The following is a 24,907-nucleotide window of genomic DNA, read 5'->3' on the forward strand; positions in this document are numbered from 1 at the left end:
TTAAGGCTACTGGAAGGCATACATTGCATGGGTGTATTTAACATTGCGTTAAACTGAGCCGGTGTGCTGTGTACAAAACTGTCCATGTGAGCGGAGGAAAATGGGTTTGAGTCTGGATAGTGGATTTTCATTTGGGGAGTAGGAGCTGGATAATAGTTCATGCTGCTGCCTGTGTTTCTCTCACGGCCGTAGCTGCGGCATTCAGCATCAACGAAGGGATTCGTGCGGGAAAACTGCGGCCGGGCAGGACCATCGGGCGGCGCGAATACACACTCTCCATTAGCGTGTGTGTTAGCACAACTTTCGGCACACAGGAATGGGTTCATATGTTCACATTTAGTCACAGCTCTGTCTCTGTTAGCTTCCCTAATGCTCGCGGCACCCTCGGAGACACTGGTCAGCGATATGAACGGGTTGGAGTAATTGGTCTCAAGTCCGTACTTTTCACGAGAATGGCGAGCAGCGGCCATCGCGAGTTAGCTTAGCTGCGGGCTAATACACTTGTAATTACAGTCACTCGGCTTTATCGTTAGCCGCTTTAGCCTGTCGGTTTTTCTCTGTGCTCACCACTTCTTTAACAACGTGAGAGGGTCCCTTCGTGGTCGCCAGTGTTAACCATTCCTCGCCGTCAGTCCCCTGACCGTGGTCGGGAGACACGAGGGGAGATGCTTCCTCCAGGGCCGAAGTTTGTCCTCCTTCGGGGTTAACTCCCTTCACTTTTGTGGAGTAGTGAGGCAGACAGAAATCAGCCGAGGCACCGGAGAGTACTGAAGAGATGAGGCTTTAATAACAGTACTGCACACTTTGGAAACACACTGCATAGCCTGTAGCCCGTTAGAACGCTGCTCCCGGTCGCCCTCTACCCATGACACACTCTCTCACTCTCTTTTTCCTCTTTCGCTCCCCGCGTTTCCTTCACGCGCATGCTCACACACACATTACATACACTCCTTACTGCACCCAGTCACACACAAGACAGCAATTCCTGCAACACTGATATCAATACTTTTGCCCATACGAAAAATGTCGTGAACACACTAATATTTCACCAGTGTTGTAACATCACATGTCGTTAGCGTAGTCTGTCTGTGTCTTCCCTCTGCAAACAAACATGTTAGAGTTGGTTGTGATATACAGTCTGCATAAGTGTGGTCAATCTAATAAACATTTGTAAGGAGATGGCAGTTACTGTGAATGTACAGCAGTTACACAGTGATTAGTAATAAACAGTCAGACAATGACCCTGACAATCTCATTCAATCTTGCAGATTGCACCTTCTGTGGAAAGTGGTACCACACGGTGTGTGTGGACTTCCCTTGTGCAGAAGGCGACTACAAATGTTGTGGGTGCTAAATAAACAGAAACAAATGATCCCTGTTGTCTTTGCTTACTGATTGTTTTCAGTGTTGACAATCCACATTGCTGGCATTGCATCTTTCAACATGTTTGTGGGTAGATTTGGATGTACCAGGGGTAAGTGCAGCCACTCAGCCTCTACTCACTGTGATCATAGCAGCAGGTGCAGATGTGTCACAAGTTAATCTAGTAGTGGGCTATGGTCATGTGTTAGTGGTGGGAACAGTCATATCCACTCACTCTCACTGGCTGTTTATTACTAATCACTGTGTAACTGCTGTGAATTCACAGTAACTGCCGTCTCCTTACAAATCTTCATTAGATTAACCACACTTATACAGACTGTATATAACTCCAGCCATGTTGATGAATTGCCTATATTGGCTGGAAATATTCATTTTCAGGGAAAAGACACAGACAGACGATGCTTACAGGATGTGATGTGACAACACTAATGAAATATTGATGTGTCATATTTGTCCAAGGTGTATTTCATTGTTATGGAAAAAGAGAATATTAAAATCATGATGACCAATTGGAGTGGTGATTTCTATGACTTTGTGTATATAATTTGGAATTTTGTACAAATGTAGGCCAATAAGGAATATATGATATCATTTCATTCTTTCCAAAGGTTTATTTGCATGACGCACAAACAGACACAATTGAAAGGTACAAATGTGCATGACACGAATTCAAACGTGATGCAGATGTGTGTCACAGGTTGATCTGGCTGTAGGCTGTGGCACTTGGCCAGAGGTGGCGCTGGTTGACTCGACTCCATGTTAGTGCACAAAGTAAACTGCACGCTGTAGTTGTGAAGCAAAAACGCTGAATTCGGAGAAATAAACCGTGCGAGGGGGACGATAACGACGACAAGAGTCTCCCGATCGTTTACTCTTGCTGTCCCGTGAACAACAACGGCGTGGTGTTACTTGTTTGCTGTTTTCGCGATCGCGTGGCGCACGAGGATATCACCAGGTAAACTCGCCACATTTTTAAACATTTTGTTGTTCAACAGCATCAAGACTGACGGAGTGTGTTTGAGACAACCTCACAAGTGTCACAGATGACACATTTGGCGTTTTTTTGCTGGTTTGTCGGTAGGAGCTCCTGAAACGCAAGACTGCCACACATCTGTTCGACCAACGCCAGTTGATCTAAACGCCAGTTGATCTGGAACACCGGTCATAGTGGCAGACGAACTGAACTTAAGGTAAGAAGTTATGACCTGCTGTCTATCTGTGTCAGATATAAACCAAGTTTAGTTGTAGTTTGTTTTCGTTGTGCTGACTTTTTACAGTCGCTTAGAATAACTGGTACTGCGTACTAGCTAGCATGACGGAGTTTATATACTGCTGGGCGGGTGCTATGAAGTTACTGATAGTAAATTTTATTTTATGCTTAAGGTTAGTTTCTCAAACTCCTCAAAATCTTAACAGATTGTGCCAATCCTTACATGTTGCACCAGGCTGATTTATCATCAAAAGTGGAGAAGTCTGTGACAGAGGAGACAGAAGAGCAGCAGAGAGAGATGGAGCGAGAGAGAGAAATAAAAGACCAGGAGAGAGAGATGGAGAGATGACTTTATGTCATCCATGAGGGATGCATTTGACATATGTTTCACATATTATAGCCCAACAAGTTACTTATAGCAATTTAAATACGAGCAATCAGTTTTTGGTAAATACCAGAAATCAGTTTTTGGCAGACAATCACTTTTTGGCACAACACCGGCTATTGCAGTTAATAATACAACAGCTTCTTGCCATTTTTTGTGTTTCTTTTTATCGCTGTGTAACTGAGTTCAATTGAAGGCCTGCATGCGCTAGTACCTCTTGCCACAAGTTCCCAGAATCCTTTGCGGTTTTACCCCTGAATGACGTCACATTTTTGGTGGGCCGGTCTCTAGTCAAAATGCCCGGGCCGATTTTTTGTCCCAGTCCAGCCCTGTCCACTTCCCTCATTTTCGCTCTGTGTTTTTAAGTCCTCTGTCTTCCTCTGTTCTTTGTCGGGTCGTTTGTTTGTCTTATTGTCAGGTCATGTCATGTCAGGTCACGTCACAGAGTTTTTGCTCGTACTCATGCTCATGTTTAAATTTTTTCACTTTTATGTTTTGCATGTTCCTGTTCAGGTTCATGTTCTTGTCTCTTGCTGTTGTTTTATAGCTGGTTTAGTTCTTTCCTAGTTTAAGTTTTAGTTTAGTTTCGCCCTTGTTTCGCTTTGCCTTGTTTCTTTTGTTTTTGGACATCAGTCTTCTGTGTCTGCTTTTCGGTCCGTAAATACACCGGCGTACCCCGCCATGACAGGATCTAGTGATGTACTGATGTACTCATGGCTTTTCTGCACCTTATATCTATGATCATTAATTGCTTTTTTTCTTTCTTCTTTTTTTTAATATAGTATATAACAATTATGTAAATAAGTTTGTTTTTTATGCTGTTTAGGCAACAAATATTTGGGAGAAAAAAATGCATCCCCAAAATAAGCGGCCAGGAGGTAAAGCTTGTCCAAGCATCTGCACACTTTAACATTAACTATGACTTTTTTCAAAGGTCCATGTTTTGAAAAGACACTTTGGAAAAATGCCTTATATCTTCAACTACAGGTCTTCATGAAATCTCCTTGTGTGTTTCTGCCACCAGATCTTCTGTTGAAGTAAACACTTCTTATAAAACTTTCGATCTTACGTGCTGCACAATAATTTTCAATATTTAGTATTTACTGTTATATTCACATAGGGGGTGGGGGAGTACAACTTCTGACAAAACCGCATCAAAAGCATGCATAAATAAGTTGAATATAAAAACTGTTTCCATTGTTGAATGAAGCAACTTTATGTGTTGAGTTTTGCATCAGTCACTCATGATTGTAAAAGGGTAGCCACACTTTGACACAATAATTACATTTTTTTAATATGAGACATTATAGAAATGTCTTATAGTAAGAAATTTGCCAAAGTGGCAGAAACATTACAAATAAATACAAACATATTGATGCAGAATAGCTGATTTTATTTATTGTGCCCTCAGATTGGTTTTTCCTTGTGACTCTGTCTTAGCCTGCTGCTTTTCTTTCTGACACTACCCACAACCACCTCCGTTCTCTGTCTCCTTCAATTTCAATCTCTCTGTTTTCCCTTCTCTCGTGAAGTTCTAGAGATGACAGTCTAGCTGTATCGAGAAATAGTGTCATTGATCCAGGAAACCAGAGAGCAGACTTTGGTGTAGACACCTGGAAGGTTGGGCTCAGCACAGCCCACGCCCCAAGAGATGATTCCCTGCAGCTCCCCATTACACACCAGAGGGCCACCAGAGTCCCCCTGAGCAGGGGAGAGGAAGCGTAAGAAGAGAGCAGGGTTTGTTCATCATCTCATCTCATTAAGGTTTACTAATGAGTATACTATTCAATGGTATACTATTCAAGTAACTGGGTAAAAATACCTGACAAGCATCCTTGCCCCCTTCCAGGTATCCAGCACACATCATGCTCTCAGTAATCCTTCCAGGGTAGGAGTTCTCACAGTCGTTGTCAGACAGAATTGGGACTTCTACACAATGTAGCTCATATGAAAATTCTGCAGTTGAGAGAAAGGAGAGGGGATTGTTATCTTTACTAAAGTATTCAGAGCATCTGTGTGCATCACAACCACATCATGCTTGCATGCCAACAATAACTGGCCTCTGAAACTGGTGTAAAATAAGTGCTCTGCATTCATTTTTTAGAGTTTAGAGTCATCACATTAAGCCAAAAACAAGCTTTCTACAGAAAAGATTTCTTAATTATTGAAGGCTTTAGTTCAAATGTCTTCATATCTATGAAACATTTTAACTATATATTTTTTTAAATTTACCAAGGTTTGTGAGAAAATTCTTAATATGTTGCCAAAAGCAAGTCAATTTTTCAAAACCTTTTTTGTCAAAATCAGGTGGGCCTTACCTTGACCAGGGAATGTCTGCCCCCATCCAGATGCTGTGCACATATCCCCAGGTGTGGGGCAGGCTTTGGGTAAAGCAATAGGCTTGACGTACTCGTCCACAGTAACAGGGTATTTCAGTTTCATCAGCATGATGTCATAGTCTAGGGTAAAGTAATCAAAACTCTCATGTGTGTAGATGTCGTCAATTGGCATATACTGCTCTGTGCCCTCAGTATACCAGATTGTATGTTCACCCACAATGGCAACATGGGTAGAGGGTCTGAAAAGCAAGCAACAATTAAATTATTACAGTTCTCTTAGACACACATAGCAAGAATTTTAAGATACAAGAAGTCGGTACAAACATTTTCCAGCAGTGGGCAGCAGAAATGACCCACTGGTTGTTAATGAGAGCACCGCCGCAAAAGTGGTAGCCCTCATTGAGGGATACTTGCCAGGGTTGAGAATGAGCTGGACACTCGTAACCCCCCACAATCTTGTCATCCAAAGGGACTGCAGCTGTAATATAAAGGAAATACAACAAAGTTCTACTCATCAAAGTTAAAAATCTGTGTTACTCTAAAATCTTTGAGCATGATGCAAATAGTCTTTACCTGCAGTGCCCAGGATCATGAAAACAATCAGACCAATCATCTTTTAGCTTGCTCAAGAGCAGACTGGATGCGACTGACCTGTTATTCACTGTATTTATACATCAGCTTCTCTGTGACCTTCCATCCACCCCTCGCCCTGGACACCTTCATTTTTCCATCCACCTACAAACCTGCCCACTAAAGTCAACAACATATCCCTTTTAAAAAAAACACAACTTTGTCTTATTTTTGACAGTCTTATTTGCATACCTTCTATTTATGTTGGTGACAGGTGCAGAAATGATTCCTCCCCCCCCCCTTTTTTTAAGCAACTATCAACTACTGTGTTTGTACATACTGCCATAATTCAGGAAAAACAAACAAACAAAACAAACAATGTAGGACTGCTTTTATTTTCTTGCTCCTGAGAGCACAGATGGTTTCTTTCTCACTTCATTTGGCTTTTATACAAACATGACCAAAAGCAGACCCAAACATTGACACGTTTGAGCATTTTCTATATTTTTTAAACAGAACTATCATTCATAAAATGTTTTGACAGCAATCATGTCTGTAATAAAAGCCATTTCTCCAGCACAACTTTATATGTATTGTATTTTCTGCACAAAATAATGTTTAGAATTTTTTTTTCTTGAAGAAAGGACAAATCTTTCATATCTGACTTTAGTATCCAGGTAACAGATGTCGACATGTACGTACAGACTAGTTTTAGCAATTAGGGGGTTAATTCATTGAAATTTATACGATAATTAAAATGCCAGCATATAATTTTTGATTTGGGGTTCCGGAGTCTTACGATTTGCTTTATAAAATATTGCACATCATTACTGTCAGTAAGAATTTACAGGAAAGCTTCCATACGAGAGTTCAGGCTGTGAATGAAATACAGACTTTCAAGCTCAAGAAGTCTAAAGGACATTGCACACACACACACACACACACACACGCACGCACGCACGCACGCACGCACGCACGCACGCACGCACGCACACACGCACGCACGCACACACGCACGCATGCACACATCAAGGCCATTCACTCAATCACGCACACACACATACCCACCTGCAAACGACACACAAAGACCCCCACCCCCCTTCCCAAATGAAGCCAAGCAGATACCCCACGGAATCAGCAGCAAAACTGGGATGCAGCCAGATGGGCCCGCGATCCACCAGTGGACCCCCATCCCAGGCTGTAGCTTGCCAACAATGAGTGACCTATGTGAGAAGCTTAAACAGGTGTTAAATGTGGGGAGATAAGCGATTTGGATGAACACTTAGCACCAAGCGGTAAGAACAGAATGCAGAGATACAGACGGGGTCAACATAACCAGGCAAGAGAGGAGGAGCAGGAATAGTTGGAGCACACAGACTATTGCAATATGAGTCAGAGTGTGCCTAGGTGTCTTCTGGGCATTTGCCAGACACCATGAGACTGCTGACTCTGCTGAAGGTTGGATTTGCTGGTAAAAATACAGAGATACACACATACATACAATGTACATATCTCTGTTGTAATGACACAGATTTGAAATGAAATTCACTTCAACTGTTGTGCAACAGTGGCAGTTACTCGTAAAGATGGCAGGAGTGTGAACATCACCATACATGGCCTCACTGAACAGACTACCACATCAGTGATGGTGTGCTCATCAGCAAGCAGCGGGTGCTCTCTGTTGCCCACTGTTGGTACAAGTAAGTACTCAGTGTTGGAAACATGAGTTTGTGCATTACTTTCTTTATTAAAAAAATAGATAAACTAAATAACTACATTAAAAAGATCATGTTGGTGCATGACAAATTTTTGGATCTTAGATAATCTGTTTTAAGGATTTTGTTTTTCTTGTTTAATCTGCCTATACAGAGAAGCTGAAGAATGACATCATCATCTGGCTCCCTCAGTGAGTGAAAGAAAGGATCGGCCCTGTCTGCGATTTACTTTTACACGACACAGTTTAATATTTCCATTCACTGATGAAATACTTCAGACAAACAGCTGAGGCTTATTTTATATTTCTGTGTGTGCAGGTACGACTATCAGACTCTAGATTACGACATCACACTGGCCAAAATCTACCAGCCCTCAGAGGTGATTGAGGCTGTTATACTGATCCCATCGCCCACGTGCTGGACAAAAAAAACTAATAAATGAAACTTCTTAGTATACACACATTTTTTGATTGGTCTGTTTGTATTTAATGGAAAAAAAACATCAAATAAAACTTGAAGACCAAAAATGCATCAGTTACAGGTTACTGTATTTATAATCAGTTACAGATGTAAATAAAGCGCCTTCACATTATTCTGACTGCCTTTTAATGTATCACTTTATGTCTGGATCAATTCAGCATTTATCATTTCCTGTACAGTTTTGATGGTAATCCTTCTACGTCAGATATAGTAACACTTACATATCACTTTCAATATAGTTCACGTCTGAACTGCCTGAAGTCACACAAACTGTGCATGTTTCTCATGCATCTTTCCAAGTTACTCTGTTCACTAGAGAATGACCTAAACAGCAATAACCTGTACATAATAACGCTCTCTCTCATTCTTAGACTGAAATGTTCCTCTGTGATGCATCTTTGCTTTTGCCCTTCCAGAGAAAGGGTCTTTCTGTGACTCTGTCTTGGAGGTACTTGATACAGCTTGCTTAGCAATATCCTGCAGCACCTTAACACTCACACATACTCAAAGACCCTTATTTGGAGTGACGAGGAGAGAGAAATAAATGTTCAACAAGTCTGGTTAAAGTACACATGCAGCATGTCTTCTGCATGTAGGTCAAATATCATATCTGAAGAAATTGTGAAACACTTTTATGTAAAACTGAATGACTGTAATGTTATTTATCTGCTGTTTTCAAAGGGTTACAACTGCTTTATCAATATAGAGGCCCTTCTCTACTCTTATAACATTTACAAGAACAAACTTATGTTATAGATTAAAGAAAGAGGTAGGGTTTTTCTATTATTTAATAAAAATCACATTGTCAATTATTAAGCCTCTCCTTAATTTCTGTTTCAGAGTGTCAGTAAATACTTTAACTCCAACGAAGATCTAATGTGACACTATATTTAGGAATTAGTACTGAACCTACCGTGTTGCTAATGGCAGTGCAATTATCAAACAGTAGGAGGCCACAGTGGGCAATTTTTCTGTTAGTCCCAAACACTCCACTCATTTTCAGCAGTGCAGCATGCACATGGTAGTTTGCAGCATTAAATATTATTTTTTACATTCAACAAAGGCTGATTTCTTGGATGAAATTAAGTCTATTGACTCTACATGTTGTTTGTCACTCAGGATGACATTGTTCTCTTCATCTCTCCCTGAGCGTACTTGTCTTTTCTGAGCCCTGGTCTGCTCATCTCCTTTTCCTTATGTCTTCTCTCCATTACAGGGATGTTGGGTCCGAGCCAGGGTACTCCACCTATACACAATCAAACAGAGATTTCACGTGAAATGCACAATATTCACAAGAAGTCTAGCGGGTTAAGGTGACTTACGTTATTCATGTAAGTGTATAGAATCTCATCTCCAACTTCTGATAAAATACTAAAACAATAGTGCCTAAACCTAATAAATAAGAGCACCTAAGGGGAATTCAAAACAAATCAATTTCACAGTTTTGACCTGAGAAAAATGATCTCGGTGCTACCATTATTATGCTAATGTACTGCAATGCGTCAAATATGAAACTATTTTTAACAGTATGAGTTCAATTTTCTAATTTCCTGTCATGACAAGGTGAACATGTCTGAGATGTAGAATAAAAATCATAAAGAAAAGCAAGTAAAGCTTATTAAGCAAACAAATATATCCCATTCAAGACCTGAAGAGGCCTATTTTTCTCTGCAGTGCAGCTGTGTGTCTTTAATGTGTTTTTCATTCTTTTTAGAGAAACACCCGTAAAAAACATGTGGTTCAAAGCGTTGAATGATTTCAGTATGTTTCTAACTGTTTTCCAGTCTTGTGCATCAGGTGAAATTTCTTTAGTTCGTTTTAAGATGGAAGGTCCTCTGCATGTTTGCTCACATTACTGTATGTAAATGGCCTGTATTTATATAGCGATTTTCTAGTCCCTAAGGACCCCAAAGCACTTTACACATCCAGTCACACACACATTCACACATGATGGCAAGCTACATTGTAGCCACAGCCACCCAGACGGTATCTGAAAGAAATTTAAGAAGCACGCATACAGCATAACAACATATGTAATTCACACTTCTGTATTAACTTGTTGCACATTATACTTTTTAAAACATGTTTAAGGAAGCATTATTCTTATTTCACCAATCATGCAGCAAGTATTCAGACAAGTCAAATTAGCAATACCACGCTGCACTGACAATGTTATTGAAATAGTCAGTTATAAGTATTATCAGCTCCTCACGTATGGTAAATGGCCTGTATTTATATAGCGCTTTTCTAGTCCCTAAGGACCCCAAAGCGCTTTACATATCCAGTCATCCACCCATTCACACACTGGTGATGGCAAGCTACATTGTAGCCACAGCCACCCTGGGGCGCACTGACAGAAGCGAGGCTGCCGGACACTGGCGCCACCGGGCCCTCTGACCACCACCAGTAGGCAACGGGTGAAGGGTCTTGCCCAAGGACACAACGACCGAGAATGTCCAAGCCGGGGATTGAACCGGCAACCTTCCGATTACAAGGCGAACTCCAAACTCTTGAGCCAAACTCTCATCGCCCAGCAAAAGAAGACGAAAGAAGGTTGTAACAACTATGACTTACTGTCGTCAGCTCTCTGAGAGGAGGAAGGAAAGTTTGCTTCTCTCAGGTGTTCCACGCTGTTTTACAAACACATAAACATACCAGTAAATTAACTGCTTCACATGAACCATCCTGTCATTATGACTACTAACTGCACTACATGCATAAAATTGAATAAAAAAAAAAAAAAACTTGTTTATTGCTGTGAAATTTAAGTGGAGACAGGAGTCAATCACCTGTGAGAGAAAGGGCGTGGTCTCAGCTCACCAGCGTATTCCTCTTCACTGCCGCGTAAACCCTCCGTTCGACAACTAAATAAAGACAGAAAAATATATTTTATCACCTGAGTTGTTTTTTTAAAATTTGATAAATCATTGTGTAAATAATGTATTTTCCATTAACCTAAGCTAGTGATCCTAGATAGAACAACCATCAAGAATAACCTAACAAGCAAAAACAGAAACATTTGGATTTTTAAAAATTACCTCTCGGCTTTAATGCGTAGTTACAAAGCATAGAAACATTTTAATTATTTTAATAGTCTCAATATCTGTATAGATTCAGTAACTTGGCTTGCAGGTCGCCTAACCATTTTTAATCATTTTATGATTCCTCTAATTAAATATTGTTTGCCAAATAACAATTAAATCTTCCTTTCCAAAACAAAATGAGAAAATAACATTAAAACCGGTGTAGTTTGTAAAATTAGTTCATCAAAGCCATCAGTTGTCACAGAAGCAGCTTTTTACTTCTCTGAAAGAAGACTACCAGGTGACTATAAATAAAGCTAGAATGTCATGGATCTTAATTGAGTAGCAGGAAAATGCTCTTTCTAGCATACAAGCAGAGAACCTTGATGTAATACTACTGCGATCTCACCTGCAAGGTTATTAAAGTAAACTAAAATCAAACTAAGAACTAAAACAAGGTGTGAAAAAACATTGTAAAACATTGTAACATTGAAAAAAAGAAAAGAAAATTAAGGTAGAAATATAAAGGTAATATCTTTAGTTTTAGTATCTCTTAGGTTGGTAAAAATGTTATTAAAACTTGCTGGTGAGGCAATTTGCAATAAAGGATTGGACATGGTTTGTAAGACTACTACTTTCCACTACTTAAAAAAAGGTTTTTATTGTAATACGTATAATGATTTTCCTAAATCTTGATTTAGGATCATAATTTAATAATTATGAGACTAAAGACATAAAGAGACTAAAAAAAACCTAAATTAAAACTTTTAAATTAAAACATTTTTTTGTTTTCAAACAATAAAAACTCAACTAAAACTTGATGATCCACTCTGGACAGAGATAGAAACTAACCTGAACTAAAAAAGAAATGGAATGAAAATAAAAACTAATTACAAAATACAAAACTATAACAACTCTGCTCACCTGTTTGTCTGTTTTCTGTACCTTTCCGTTTCACTGCTACTTTGAGGCTGCAGGAGAGAACAAACACAGTGACTGTACGGGCGTCGGCTATTGCGCATATGCACACGGCAGTTGGTAAATCTTTTCATTACTTTTTAAAAAGTTTAGTCTCTTGGAGAACTGGACAAATGCAACATCTCACATATTCAAGCTGCCATAACCAAGAAGAATATGCAACTAACCTGAATGCCAGCAAGAACTTACCGAATAAGAGTTGGAGTGTTTGGGCAGTGTCTTAATTTCAGACGTCTGAGACTGGACGGAGGGAGAGGGACAGCGTGGCATTGTATTATTTTTAGGGGGTAAAGGTGGAGCGCTAATGTGAGAGCTGGGATACTGGAAGTCCAAACTGGAAAACTGGAAAATAAATAAATAAAAATGATAATAAAAAAAATATCACTCAATAGAGAGAACTTCTTTTAAAATCGCAGAAATGCGAATGAGGATGCATGGTGCACACAAGGTGCCTGGATTTTACTGTATAACAACTATTTAAACACAGAACTACAAATGTCTATTTGTATAGTCAAAAAGATGTGCAGGTGGTTTTATGAATCTATACTTGGGCGATGTTGCTTTCAAGTGACTATATATAGCATCCTATAACTAGTATTGACATTAAGCAGAAGGTACATTGCAGTCTAATGAGTTTGCATGTGCTTATTTTATTAACCAAAGATTAATGACTAATTTAATTTTGTCCAAACAATGACGTCGAATGAAAACTACATGACAAAGTTGACCTGCTAGAGGCTATACATGCAAACAATTATTTTCTCTTAACCCGATGGCGGGCCATACTATGGCTGTTGATGGCAGACCAAAAACTCAATTTGCTAGCACAGCACAGCTAAAATTAAACAACATGGAACACGGAAATGTATTTACACACCTTCCTCAGGGCAGCTATTTCCTTTACCATTTCTTCAATATCCACATGATCCTCTTCGTCGTCGTCATCATCGCCCTCCTCCACCAGCACCTGATCGCTGACTGGCACGTACGGCTCCAGGAGGATGGACTCTGTTCCTCTGATGTCGCAGCGGCAGTATGGGCAGGTTTGGCCAGCTGACTTCTGCTAGATGAATATCAACAACCCATCATCGGAAGAGGAAAAGAGAACGTTCACGTGAATGTGAAGAAACACCCATTCTCTTCAGCAGATTAATATCTTTTAAATTGTACAGTATGTAGTGGAATATGTTGAACATGTCTTCAAAGACAAAGGCCTCTGGCTGTTTGAAAGATAAAGGTAGTGGAAAATACCACGTTCAACAGACCCTGTAGATTGTGGTTTTCCACCTCAACATAAAAGGGAATCGTTGTAACATTCTGCTTTTGCTTCCGCTACTATAGCACAGAGCCTTTGTGTTTTTCCAGGTTTTGATGTGACCTCGATTTGTTAATATGATTACACAGACTGCTCGCCATACTATGTTATCTATTTTTGTACGCTGGTACGTCTCTAGTTTTAACAGGGATTAATGTTTATAGGGAACCTCACTACAAAATAGTTCTTTTCATTACATTAGTTCAAACATACGTTAAATCTAACTGCCCGGAAGTCTTTTGTTGTGTCAGATGATCGTCATTAAAATCCCTACTTACAAATTTTTCACAAAAGAAACAAGACATAGATTTCACTATAGCTGTGTTTATGACTAACAGAAACACCTTTAACCTCTCATGAACAGTATGCCAAGATAATGGTTTATGCATCTTGCACACAGTTGTACAGAAGGAGCAATGCATACTCAGCAGGAGTTTTTTTTCTAGATGTTTATCAGCAGCTAAATTATTGGGCCGTACTCCAGATATGACAGAATGAATGAGTTAGCAACATGCAACAGGACAGAAATGAGAGGATATGTAGGACATTTCCTTGAAACAGTGATGCTGTTTGCCATCTTGGAGATGACATAATCGATATGATGAGACCAAGATGAAGAGACGTCTGACTTAAAAACTTCATGTTTACGTTTCCAAACAACAAATCAATCGAGATCCTATCAATAAAAAAATTCAGGGCCACTGTAAAAGCATCCCTACTACAGAAATATGATGCATGTAGTCTATAAATGTTCTATTTCAAACTCTTACTGAATTTAACATACACGTTCTGATATTTGGTATGCTGCTGCAATGCTGATTTTGTTTTTGGGTTATGTTCCTTACACCTTACATGTCTATGTAAAGTAAACTTACAGTTAAAAAGAAAGTTTGCTTAACCTTAATCTCATAAAACTTACAACTTTTCCGTTGTGGTGTGGCATCCATGAAGCTCTTTGAACTTTCTTTTCAAGTTAGTCTCTTTTTCTCTCTCTCCCTTTCTCCCTCTCTCTGCCTTTCTCCTTCTCACATTACATGCGCACACTTTTTCTCATAGTGAATGTCACCGATGCAGCTTAAGGAGGATGTGAGGCTAAGCTCACACAGGAAGTCCTGAGCCAAATGTCAGGACATGTTGCTCTGCACCTTCAAAAAAACAAACAAAACACCTACTGAATAGGTGGAGGGCTTCTAGCTGGGATTGTCTGAGTAAAAGAACTAGCCAGAACCATGAAGCTATACTTTGACAGCTCCAGCTTTAATTCTGATTGGACGTCTTCTTTGTCACTCTGTAACTCGAAAGAGGAAGCAGGAAGTTGGGGAAGCCCCCCTGGAAGAGAACAAACGAAGTGCACACAGGACATGCTGTACACATGATGACTGAATTTTCTTTGGCTGAGAAATTTCTGTCATCTAAAGAGGTCAAATGTAAAGTGTATTGAAACATCAATATCACATGATATTCTGTACATTGTCCTCAGATTTTCACGTTTATATTATAGTGAATAGGCTATGAGCTACTTTGTATTATCTCTATTATATACAAATAAATAATGGTGACATTATGAGAGGATGATTCTTGAGTGTCATGCCTTGGCTATCAAGCTATAAAATCTAATAGGTCATCTAAAAATAGCTCAACAGAGCACATATTACAGGTGCTTTATAAGCATTGGTGCACTCGATATTGCCTGAGCTCGACTATAATTTTTCATGTAAACAAAAAAAAAGGAAAAAAAGAAAAGTGGAAGAGGAAAATCACAGCCATGTAGAAGTGTGATAATTCCATATTATTTTTTGAAGATAATATGTGAATACTGGGGGAAAAAATAAATCAAGGTAGTTTTTCAGAGTTAAAATAACTTCTTGCCAATCCTACATTTTAATAAAGTGTCTGCATGAGAAATCTTTTTTTGCACCAACCCCAAACCACATTCAAATAACCCGCATTGTTACAGTACAGCAGGACTGCAACCAACGACCAACCCGTGGCCTAAAAAACTATATCTAGTTCAGCCAGCCCAGACTGTTTCACCCCAATGAACACACAACAACGGTTACAGTAACTGTCTGTCTCCCTTCAACGTCTCTGTATGAGCGGGATATATTTGAACATGCGTCTGTGAATTTGAATGGATTTAAATAGGTTACAGATTTGAAAACTTTGAGTCCGTGGATGAAGATTCATACCTGCCAGCCTGTGAGGCAGGTTTGGCACAGGAGATGGCCACAGGGCTGAATCCGGGTGTCTTTATCCCTCTCTGTGCATATCTTACATAGCTGGTAGGTGCTGCCGATCTCACAGTAAAGCTCATACTGTTCCTGTTTGGTGGTTGTATTTAGTCAGAGAGACAAGACAACGTCTCAGGATATTATCTGTTTTGTCTTGGCAAAGGTTCAAGATGCTGCAGTTAAATAGATAATGATGTATAAATTGCAGCCACTCACTTCTGTAACTTTAACTTTTCCTCTGCTGGCTGGTTCACACAAGCTTTTCAAGTCAGGGTTCACATCCCGGCCATCTGGGTACAAGTAGCTGCAGGCACAGAAAAGCACGGAGCTTAGAGAAAAAACACATAAACAAAAGAAGCAATTCAGAGAAATGTACATGTTTGTCCTAACCAGCCCTGATTGAAGCCTTGAATCAGAGCTTGGTAGAGAGGTATGTCCTCCGGGATAGTCTGGATGATGGCACCATCAAATGTCACGTGGCCAATAGCCCACTCTCCCATTTTTGTACAGCTCAGACGAAAGATATAGCTGCAAGGAAAAGGAAAACATGTAGCTCACACAGAAAATGGAAAAATAACCACATTAAGAGACATTGAGGTTTTCCAGAAATATCAGCAGAAGATTTTACACAATTTTCAAATGGGGCTAATCAAATTAAATTCCTCTCATTCTCAGCTATAATAACAATAAAAAATTTGCACTGCATGATACTTTTGGCCATGGCTAATGTTTGTTTGCAGAAACATTTCTTGAATAAACCCCCAGAAAACTAAAGGTATAATATTGGAGCAATAAATGAAAAGATTCTCTTATTTATATATATATTTAGAATCTTGAGACCTTTTTCATATTTTCATACTTTTTGAATATTTTCTGAGTGATGCATGAATCCTCACCTCCCAGGTCTGTGCAGGTAGTGTTCCAGACGAGCTATAACCTGGTCATAGGTGAGGAAGGCCATGTAGCCTGGATGAGTCACGGCCAGCTGGTTCCAGTTCATTAAAAGAGTCCTCCACGGCTAAAAGAGATGAGGGAAGAGGATTTGATCTTGGATACTGCATGCCTTAATCTTTTGCACGCCCTTGTTAGTGACACTGTCCGGTCATCTCCTCTAAAAGGGCAACTGATCTGTTTAGTGTTTGGATTTGTTCTCTTTGAACAAACATGAGCTTTAGCGGTGCTGTACAGTTTTCTTATTTCATCTATCGTGCGAAGCTACAGTAACTAGCTACTGGTAACAAACCATTCTCCGACAAGCAAAAATGCAAATAGACATATTTCCTACACCATCTGGTTCTTAATGTAACAAAACTTTCACCTTACCTGAAACAGTCGCGTGAAAACATCAAACTCAAACACAGAGATGTGATCGTTGCAAGTTAAGTCAATGGTTGACTTCAGAGCCATAGATTCCATCCCTTCCTCAAATGGATGTACATTTCTCAGCTGTTCTTTAAAGGTATTCCACTGCACTATACACCTGTCAGAACACATGCTTAATGTTTGGTAGATGTAAACATACACATAAGACGATGTCAAGAAATGTTTCAATACTAACTTGTCGCCAAATGACTCCCTCCAAAAGTCCTCAGCTGCAGATAACGCCACCCTGTATTTGTCACCCTGAAAACATCCTCCTGGATAAAAGGCCTTCAGCTCCCACAGCATGTGACTGAACAACAAAGTCAGCTTGGTCAAATTCCTCCTGAGAATGAAAGACGTCACAGACTTTAAGCTCTGGCTGCAGAAACTTTTATAGAAACATTTATAGTTTTGCTCCACAGTGTCTGAGTAATCATGCAATACAATCTTTTTCTAGGCAGAAACCCTTGTGTTTGTGAATCTCAAGTATACACAGTGTTCCTATTTAAAATGAGTTTTCCTAAAGCTTTATGTAATTGCATTAAGTACAAATAGATATCTGAACTTTTAGCACTGGTGCACAAATATAGGCACTGTTATATACTACCTTTCTGTTTCAGTTGCAAGAAATACAGACACTTTCCATAGATACAAACACACAAACAGAATCAAACACACTCAACAGGTAGTCCACCTTGCAAACAGGATGCTGCCTGCTGCATGCTTGTCTGTAAATACCACAAAATGTTCCATTGGCCAGTGTGTCACTTTAGGCCAGTCTCAATAGTCTTCTCAGGCACTTCAAAGGCTTTCTATAAATATAATTGATATTTTTGATAGTTTTATTTTGATGCTACACATATTTATAACTTTTAGTTTAGTTAACAAAAAACTTTCTCTTTTTGCTAGAAGCAACTTGGTGCAACTCTCAAATGGGAGTATATTAAAAAAAAATAACAACAACAACAACAACAGCAATAACACCTCCCCACCACATACACACACATACACATGTTACATTCAAGCATGCTATAATGTGTAGTGTTAACAAGTAAGGGTCTGTCCTCCTCCATGTGTTTTATGCAGCACAACATGTATAAAAATGTGTTAAAAAGCTAGTGCATGTACTACTACTGAACTTTGAAAACACAGAAGCTACGGACATTTAGATATGCTTTCACTTTTTACATGTGGGCATTACTTTACAATAAATACAATGAACAAGTAGAGGAGGGCTTTAATTTATGTTTCCATATTTATTGTCTATATTGACTAAAAAACACTACTGTCTGTTTCAGCTCTCTGTGCACTAATCCCAATCAATAATTCGAGTATTTAAACTTACTAAGGAAACTAAATTTCGTAACACAAAGTATTTCCTCTTTTCTAACACTTTTATGATGCAACTCTGGAGGCAATCATAACTGTTGAAATATTTAAAATTCTTTAGAAATCTGCTATTGTGGAAAGTGGTTATAGACTTTCCACCTCAATGAGAAAAAGAAAACCCTCTATGGTGTTAAATAGAGTACTCAAGAGTAATAGTAGAGGAGGAGGCGGGAGGAAATGTGTAAGCCACATCTCTCACTCTGGCTGGGCCTTTGTACTTAAAAATATCATTCAAAAGACAGAAACACTGCACTGAATAGAACCATAAACACATCAGCTAACATTAGGGGAAGTGCTTTAATTCCTTTTATTATGAGATATAATAATTTGCATTATAGTAATTTGGTGTCATTTGTAGCTGAACATTGTTGGCATGTTCCTCACCAGCTTGTGCGTGACCTCAAACAGTTTGATGTGAAGTTCCTTGTTACTGTTGCTTTCTTTCTTTTTTTTGCATCACGCAGCAAAACAGAATTACTTCAAGTAATCTCTGGGTCAGTAACCACCTTTGAACTCTGCCAGCACCAAACAAGATGTTCCATGGTGCAAGATTTCAGATTTAATTGACAGGTATGTAAGTGAAAGAGAGCCGCTTGCATCGAACACTATGGGAATATTTCTCCAATTTGAAACAATTCTGCATGTTAATATTTAGAATCATAATCATATAGCTATTATCAGTGTTTCTTGTTTTTTCAAAGAATACAGATTCGTGTTTAAAACCATTTGCAACACCCAAACTATGTGGTAACCACTACTTGTTTTATAATATAAATTCTGCCACAATTCAGAGCAAGACTATTATAAATCTACTCCACTTCAGAAATTTGATAGTTGTGTGTAGTTCTACAAAACACTATGTGAGGCCCCTTCCTCAGTCAAAATGACAGTGCACAAATATTAAAAAAAAATAGATAAATAACTGACAGACTTAAATGCATCATAAGTAAGTAGCTAGAGCTCTTTAGATATAACGTGGCTTGAGGGCGATCGTGGTTCAAGAGTTGGGAGTTCGCCTTGTAATCGGAAGGTTGCCGGTTTGAGTCTCGGTCCTTGGGCGAGACAGTCAGTGCGCCCCAGGGTGGCTGTGGCTACAATGTAGCTTGCCATCACCAGTGTGTGAATGGATGGATGACTGGTTGTGTAAAGCACTTTGGGGAACTAGTAAAGCGTTATATAAATACAGACCATTTACCATACGTGAGGAGCTGATAATACTTATAATTGACTATTTCAGTAACATTGTCGGTATTGCTAATTTGACTTGTCTGAATACTTACTGCATGATTGGTGAAATAAGAATAATGCTTCCTTAAACATGTTTAAAAAAGTATAATGTGCAACAAGTTAATACAGAAGTGTGAACTACCTATGTTGTTATGCTAATGCTGCAGCTGTATGCGTGCTTCTTAAATTTCTTTCAGATACCCTCAAAGTTGTCAGTGTTTCGCTTATGATAATCTTCCAACCGCTAAAGCTTCCACTGTTGGTTTCTGTCGTCTCAAATAATAATTAGATCTCACTTCTGTTTTTAATTTTTAACAGGCAGAACTTTCATGTAAAGAACTGCTATTTCAGCTTCCAACAGTCAAATACTTTAAAAGCAGACTGAAAATTTGCTTATTTGTATGAGCTGTAGCAGTACAATCCAAAAAAAAACGATGAGAATATAAAAGAGATTTGTTCTGATGTCTAAACCACAATATGTATAACAATTTGTGAACTTGCCACATGACTGACCATGCAGGATTTGTGGTATGAGGGCCATCTGTTGTACATGCTTGAGATTCTTGAAGATGACGACATAAAACTGTAAATATGGGTTATGTGATTTTCATATTCTACGGGAAAATCATCTTTGAAAACAGCTGCTGGCTGTGAAATTTTAGCAGAACTGAGCGTACATTGTGCAGCATGCAGTGGACTCTATAGAGTTACAGCCAGCTCCCCAAATGAACCAGCAGAAGGGATAAGAATGATATTTAAACTGTAATTTTGATGTTGATATAATTATTTGTTTATTAACTTTGTCTTTTAACATGCTAAACAAAGATTTTTTCAATGTATAATATAACCGAGCTACTTCAGTTAGTAGATCACTGTCACCTCAAGCAGTTTTGTGGTTTGAACTGACTATGGTCAGGTGGAACCTTTCTGTGTCTATTTTTACTGTGCGCCCCAGTTACTTTTCACCGGTTAAAGGTTTACATGCAAGCTTAACTAATGGTGCTAAGTTGGTTGCAGGAGTGGGGGCTGCTCTCTATATTAACCCTGTGATGGAGTAGTGACCCGTCCAGGACAAAACTCCACTTATTTCGCAGTTGCTGCACAAATTTTGAGCGCTGCTTTTCAACAGCAAACCGGCCAGCGCCTTGGAATAAAGCTAAAACATTAAAATGTAATATCAAAGCACATGAAGGTTAATGCAACTACATCCAGTCAGAACAAAAAAAAAATCATCATCAATCATCATCACCAGCTAGTTGATAAAAGATTGGACTATATTTTAGTTGGTGCTCACCGAGAACACTGCAAATCAGCTTTTCTTTATTCAGCATTCACGCTAGCTAATAAATTTGGCAGGGCGCTAAACTTGTGACAACAGAATAGTTATTTGCTCACTCAGTTCTGAACTAACACCGGTTGCAGGTTGGTATATTCGTAGGCAAATGCGGGCAAAAAATCGTGCTCAAGGTTAGACAGTCTCTTTCTCACACTGCTCAAATTCAAAGGATGTTGTTGTTGTTTTTTCTAGTTTCCCCATATTAGCATCACAAAAGTGCAAGGTTGGCTCTTTTCCACCTTAATTATTAGTATTCCAAACAGGTGCAGGAAAATGCAGCCAACACTCCACATATAAGTAAGTCTATTAAGCTGTTCCAGAATATCCACTTGAATGAAACAGCAGACAGAAAGTTATAGTACAAACAGAAAATATAAGTACAGAGAGTAAAGTCTTATTTTATTTTGCCTCAGCTTCTATAGGTGGTTTAAAATAGTTTTTTCTTCAGTGCATTTAATTTGTTTAAGGATGAGCTTAAACCTCTATCACTGCTTTCAAGTAAGACTTTTAAATCAGGCAATTATAATGGGCTATATTTAATTTGAACTTTTTTTCCTTTAGTAATGCACAAGTGGTATAAAACCCTTGGTCACAGGATACTGGAAGAAGAAATGGGGGAAGGTTTTGCTTTTTTCTTTTATAGTCTATTTAATATTCCTGCAGAAGTTGAGTTTAGAGAGACAAAACTCTTATGGTTTCTGTTACTTAAATTCATTCCCACAAAATTGACTAGCCACAGCACCTACATTAGATACTCTACACAAGATTTGACACTAGATCAAATGACGTAAATTGAGAGTCTTCGTATTTTACAGTTCCTTTGGTATATCAGAAAAAAAAATTGGCTTGAGAACATGATCTGGTTGAGAGTGAAGGAATCGTAGTGTAATCTGGCAATAATAATATCAGATGGATGTTCACTCATTTTGCTTTTTATAATTTTCTGTCCAGCTTCTTTTATTAGCATCTGGTTAAAAACACATTGTATTTGCTTCGATTAGGAAAGCTCGGGTATTTGCGTTACTTGGATCGGCATGGCCGATTTCATTTGTGGCACCAAAAGAAATGGAAAGTCTGGAAAATTCGAATCTAAGATCTTACAGTGACTTGCAAGACAATTGGTATGAAGCGGAGATGTCAAACTCATGGTCAGTGGCCACATACAGACTGTTTTAATCTCATTTTGGTCAACTGTTGCACAATACCAGATTAAATAAGACCTCAGACCTCTTTTAGTCTTAAAGAAATAGAGGTACATTTTAACAGTATTTAAACTTCAAGCTTAAAAGTCGTTTATGACTCCATTATATTTCATACAGGAATATGCCACATAAAATGTCTTGTTTCCCTAATCTGACAGAAGTTCTAAAACCTTCTTAGATAATTAAATAATTTCATTTTTCAACAATTTTACGCAAAGAAAAGTTAACCCAATTCATCTCCGTCAGCTGAATGGCTTTCATCATCACTTTTGGCATTAAGTATCTGCCTACAGTAAAGCTTGATATTCCAGGTCTGACAGCCATGGATTACTGCAAAACACTACAAAGCAGTGATTAGAAGTGGTAAATTAAAATAACACAAGTCCATAATGATGACAAGCACGTATATTTACATAGCAATAAATTATCCAACAGAACTTTCTATTGTCCCTGCCACACGAACAGACTGGTTCCTGCAAGAAACTATGAAAAATTGCAAACAAAGTGGACAAATTCATGGGTGAGAAGCATTTTGATAATTAAAAACATCACATAGGTACATATAAAGGTATGACTGGCATCATAAATGACCACTACCTGAAGATTATTTAAATAATAAAACAAATATCCGAGCTGTATTGTGAAAAATAAGTGCTGTTGGTCAGTTTTTCCATATTCAGTCAGGCTGCCATCGTTACAGTTAGTAATGCATAGGCACGGCTCCTTAGCTTAACCATCCCTATAATCGAGGCGTCGTGGTAGGCCGTGCTTTTGAGAAGTCTGACAATGCTTCACACCTCGTTCGGACAAAGGCCAACATTTCAGACAATCACCTTTATGACATGTTCAGTTCTTAACAACTTGATACACAACGCTTCCAAAATTCGGTCAGAAACTGATTTCCTACTTCCGTACATATGCTGCTGTTAAGGAAATTTGACCTGTGAGACTTCTGGAAAGTTTAGTGAGGATTTTCTTAATTACTCTCTGAAAATCTAAAAACATATTTTTGGGGCCAAAGAAACAGAAATTTGGCAGATTAACCTGTTAATCTGTCGCCCCCCCCCCCAAAAAAAAAAAAAAAAAAAAAAACGAAAGAAAATTTATTATTATTTGCGATGACTTCACATGTCTTGTCACTTGTCTGAACAAGGCCAAAATACTGAAAAAAAGTGCACGCTTTCACATATAAGAGACTGGAGCTAGGATGAGTTTGCATTTTTGGTTAAACTGATGAAAAACATAAATGTAATCTAAACAAATGCTAATTTTACAAATGTCACAATGTTCTGTTATAGTAAAAATGTAATAATGAGTATGTTACACAGAGTTTTCTTTTTCTTAAAAAAAAAAGTTGTTCTTTGTTTTCTAAACAATTTCTTGGTCTTGAAACATTTTGGTGTTTCAAGACCAAACTTTCCCTCTTCCCCTGCATGTGTATGTAGATGCCAGCCAGGGGCCCTCTCACCTGTAAGTTGAAGTCTCTTCATATATCTTCCTCCGTCCTTCTTTAAAGAGCAGTAGAGCCCGCTCTGTCTTATCAAAGAGGTTTTTGATATGGATCCTCAGGTACTCTGCCTCGTCTCCGTGTGGCACCTGTCCACCTGCCTGCCTGAAGCCTTGGAAAGGCTCCCAGACCTGGATGAGCAGCACTGAGGTCTCTGACAGCAGCTGTGGTAGGTATGGCGGACTATTTCTCAGTCCAAGCCGAGGGGTACTGCACAGCTGTTGGAGTTTATCCAGTCTTCTGAGGGTCTTGCCCACGAGCCGAAGATCACCACGAGTGGGGGGCCCGGAGCTCAAATTCGGGCTCCTGGACGCGCCCAAATCTGCTGCCGCCATTGTTCTGCTAATGTGAGGTTTCAGGTGAAGTCAACCAAAAACTCAGTCTGTGAGTCTGTGAGTGTGTGTGTGTGTGTGTGTATGTGTGTGTGTGTGTGTGTGTGTGTGTCAATAAATATCTACAGTTCTTCTGTGTCAAGAGATGTGTAATCGCAATTTTTGAATGTGTGAATATTCATAAGCAATGAAGCTAGTGGTTGGTTCAAGTTTTTGAGCGTTCACTCTGATATTTGTCTTTAGAACGATATTTGCATGCCATCATGTTAATCTCAGAAGCATGCATCTTGTCCTCCTTAAACTGCATCCATTGTTGAGCCATAACAATCCAGTAGTATTACATTATCCAGCAACAGACAATAGGAGCAGTTACAATTACGTTTCATTTAAAAAGGAAAAGAAAAGTGTGCTCTTCCAGCCAATACAGCCACTTCTACTGATTTTTCGCTCACTCCTGTGTTCGTCTTTCAGAAATACGAAAATACAAGTGCTACAAAACAAATTCTACATTGTAAGTTTAACTTAATACGGGCCTTACAACACTCGAGGCCAAGAAAAGCACTAAAAATAAAACACAAAGAGGCACTGAGGCTAACACCAAGCCCTCAAAACATTTGAAACTTCTGCCATCACGCTCCCTTCTCCTCTCTCTCTCTCTCTCTCTCTCCACCCCTACACATTTATAGCAGATTTTAAGCACTGTACTCTTGCTTACCAACATCTCAGCAGCAATGCAGTCCTAGAGCTAGTGCATCTACTGTCAGCGCAGCGGAAACATGTTTTCTGTCATGGCCTGAAACATTACTGTTTCTCCTTTGTCTTGCTTGATGTCACTCTGCCCCTCGTCTTGATTGTCTTGCTGCAACCAGGAAACCAAATAGGTTTGTTTCTTTGGTCTATTGCTCAGGCAGACAAGCGGAGGG

General features: G+C 39.0%; 3 protein-coding genes across 5 annotated transcripts; 1 reads left to right on the plus strand and 2 right to left on the minus strand.

The window, feature by feature from the left end:
• Positions 1 to 4,350: 4,350 nt before the first annotated feature.
• On the minus strand, positions 4,351 to 5,974 carry LOC146698920 (trypsin-2-like). The gene is made up of 5 exons (XM_085471806.1): positions 5,891 to 5,974; positions 5,642 to 5,795; positions 5,297 to 5,556; positions 4,801 to 4,934; positions 4,351 to 4,679 (listed from the first exon to the last, which is right to left on the minus strand). Exons 1-5 carry the CDS (start codon positions 5,928 to 5,930, stop codon positions 4,527 to 4,529), a joined length of 741 nt encoding a protein of 246 aa, XP_085327932.1. The 5' UTR covers positions 5,931 to 5,974; the 3' UTR covers positions 4,351 to 4,526.
• A 1,241-nt stretch (positions 5,975 to 7,215) lies between these two features.
• Positions 7,216 to 8,044, plus strand: LOC146698921 (uncharacterized). Its single transcript, XM_085471807.1, has 4 exons — positions 7,216 to 7,358; positions 7,456 to 7,587; positions 7,757 to 7,793; positions 7,921 to 8,044. The coding sequence occupies exons 1-4, from the start codon at positions 7,322 to 7,324 to the stop codon at positions 8,042 to 8,044; spliced, it is 330 nt and encodes a 109-aa protein (XP_085327933.1). The 5' UTR covers positions 7,216 to 7,321.
• Positions 8,045 to 8,058: 14 nt separating this feature from the next.
• Positions 8,059 to 24,867, minus strand: cblc (Cbl proto-oncogene C). Of its 3 annotated transcripts, none has more exons than XM_085471804.1 (14): positions 24,700 to 24,867; positions 23,614 to 23,991; positions 17,188 to 17,334; positions 16,953 to 17,109; positions 16,526 to 16,647; positions 16,020 to 16,157; positions 15,846 to 15,933; positions 15,588 to 15,719; positions 12,961 to 13,146; positions 12,273 to 12,425; positions 12,030 to 12,076; positions 10,872 to 10,946; positions 10,657 to 10,712; positions 8,059 to 9,328 (listed from the first exon to the last, which is right to left on the minus strand). In XM_085471804.1, exons 2-14 carry the CDS (start codon positions 23,985 to 23,987, stop codon positions 9,198 to 9,200), a joined length of 1,806 nt encoding a protein of 601 aa, XP_085327930.1. In that variant the 5' UTR covers positions 23,988 to 23,991; positions 24,700 to 24,867; the 3' UTR covers positions 8,059 to 9,197. The 3 variants fall into 3 exon arrangements, with proteins under 3 accessions (XP_085327930.1, XP_085327931.1, XP_085327929.1); XM_085471805.1 differs by having other exon boundaries at positions 12,961 to 13,143; positions 23,614 to 23,994; XM_085471803.1 differs by having other exon boundaries at positions 23,614 to 23,994.
• Positions 24,868 to 24,907: the final 40 nt, after the last annotated feature.

Source organism: Copadichromis virginalis, linkage group LG11 (assembly GCF_057382275.1).
Source record: "Copadichromis virginalis isolate Kocher_CV1m ecotype Utaka linkage group LG11, C_Virginalis_male_GT1.1, whole genome shotgun sequence".
Lineage (NCBI taxonomy): Eukaryota > Metazoa > Chordata > Actinopteri > Cichliformes > Cichlidae > Copadichromis > Copadichromis virginalis.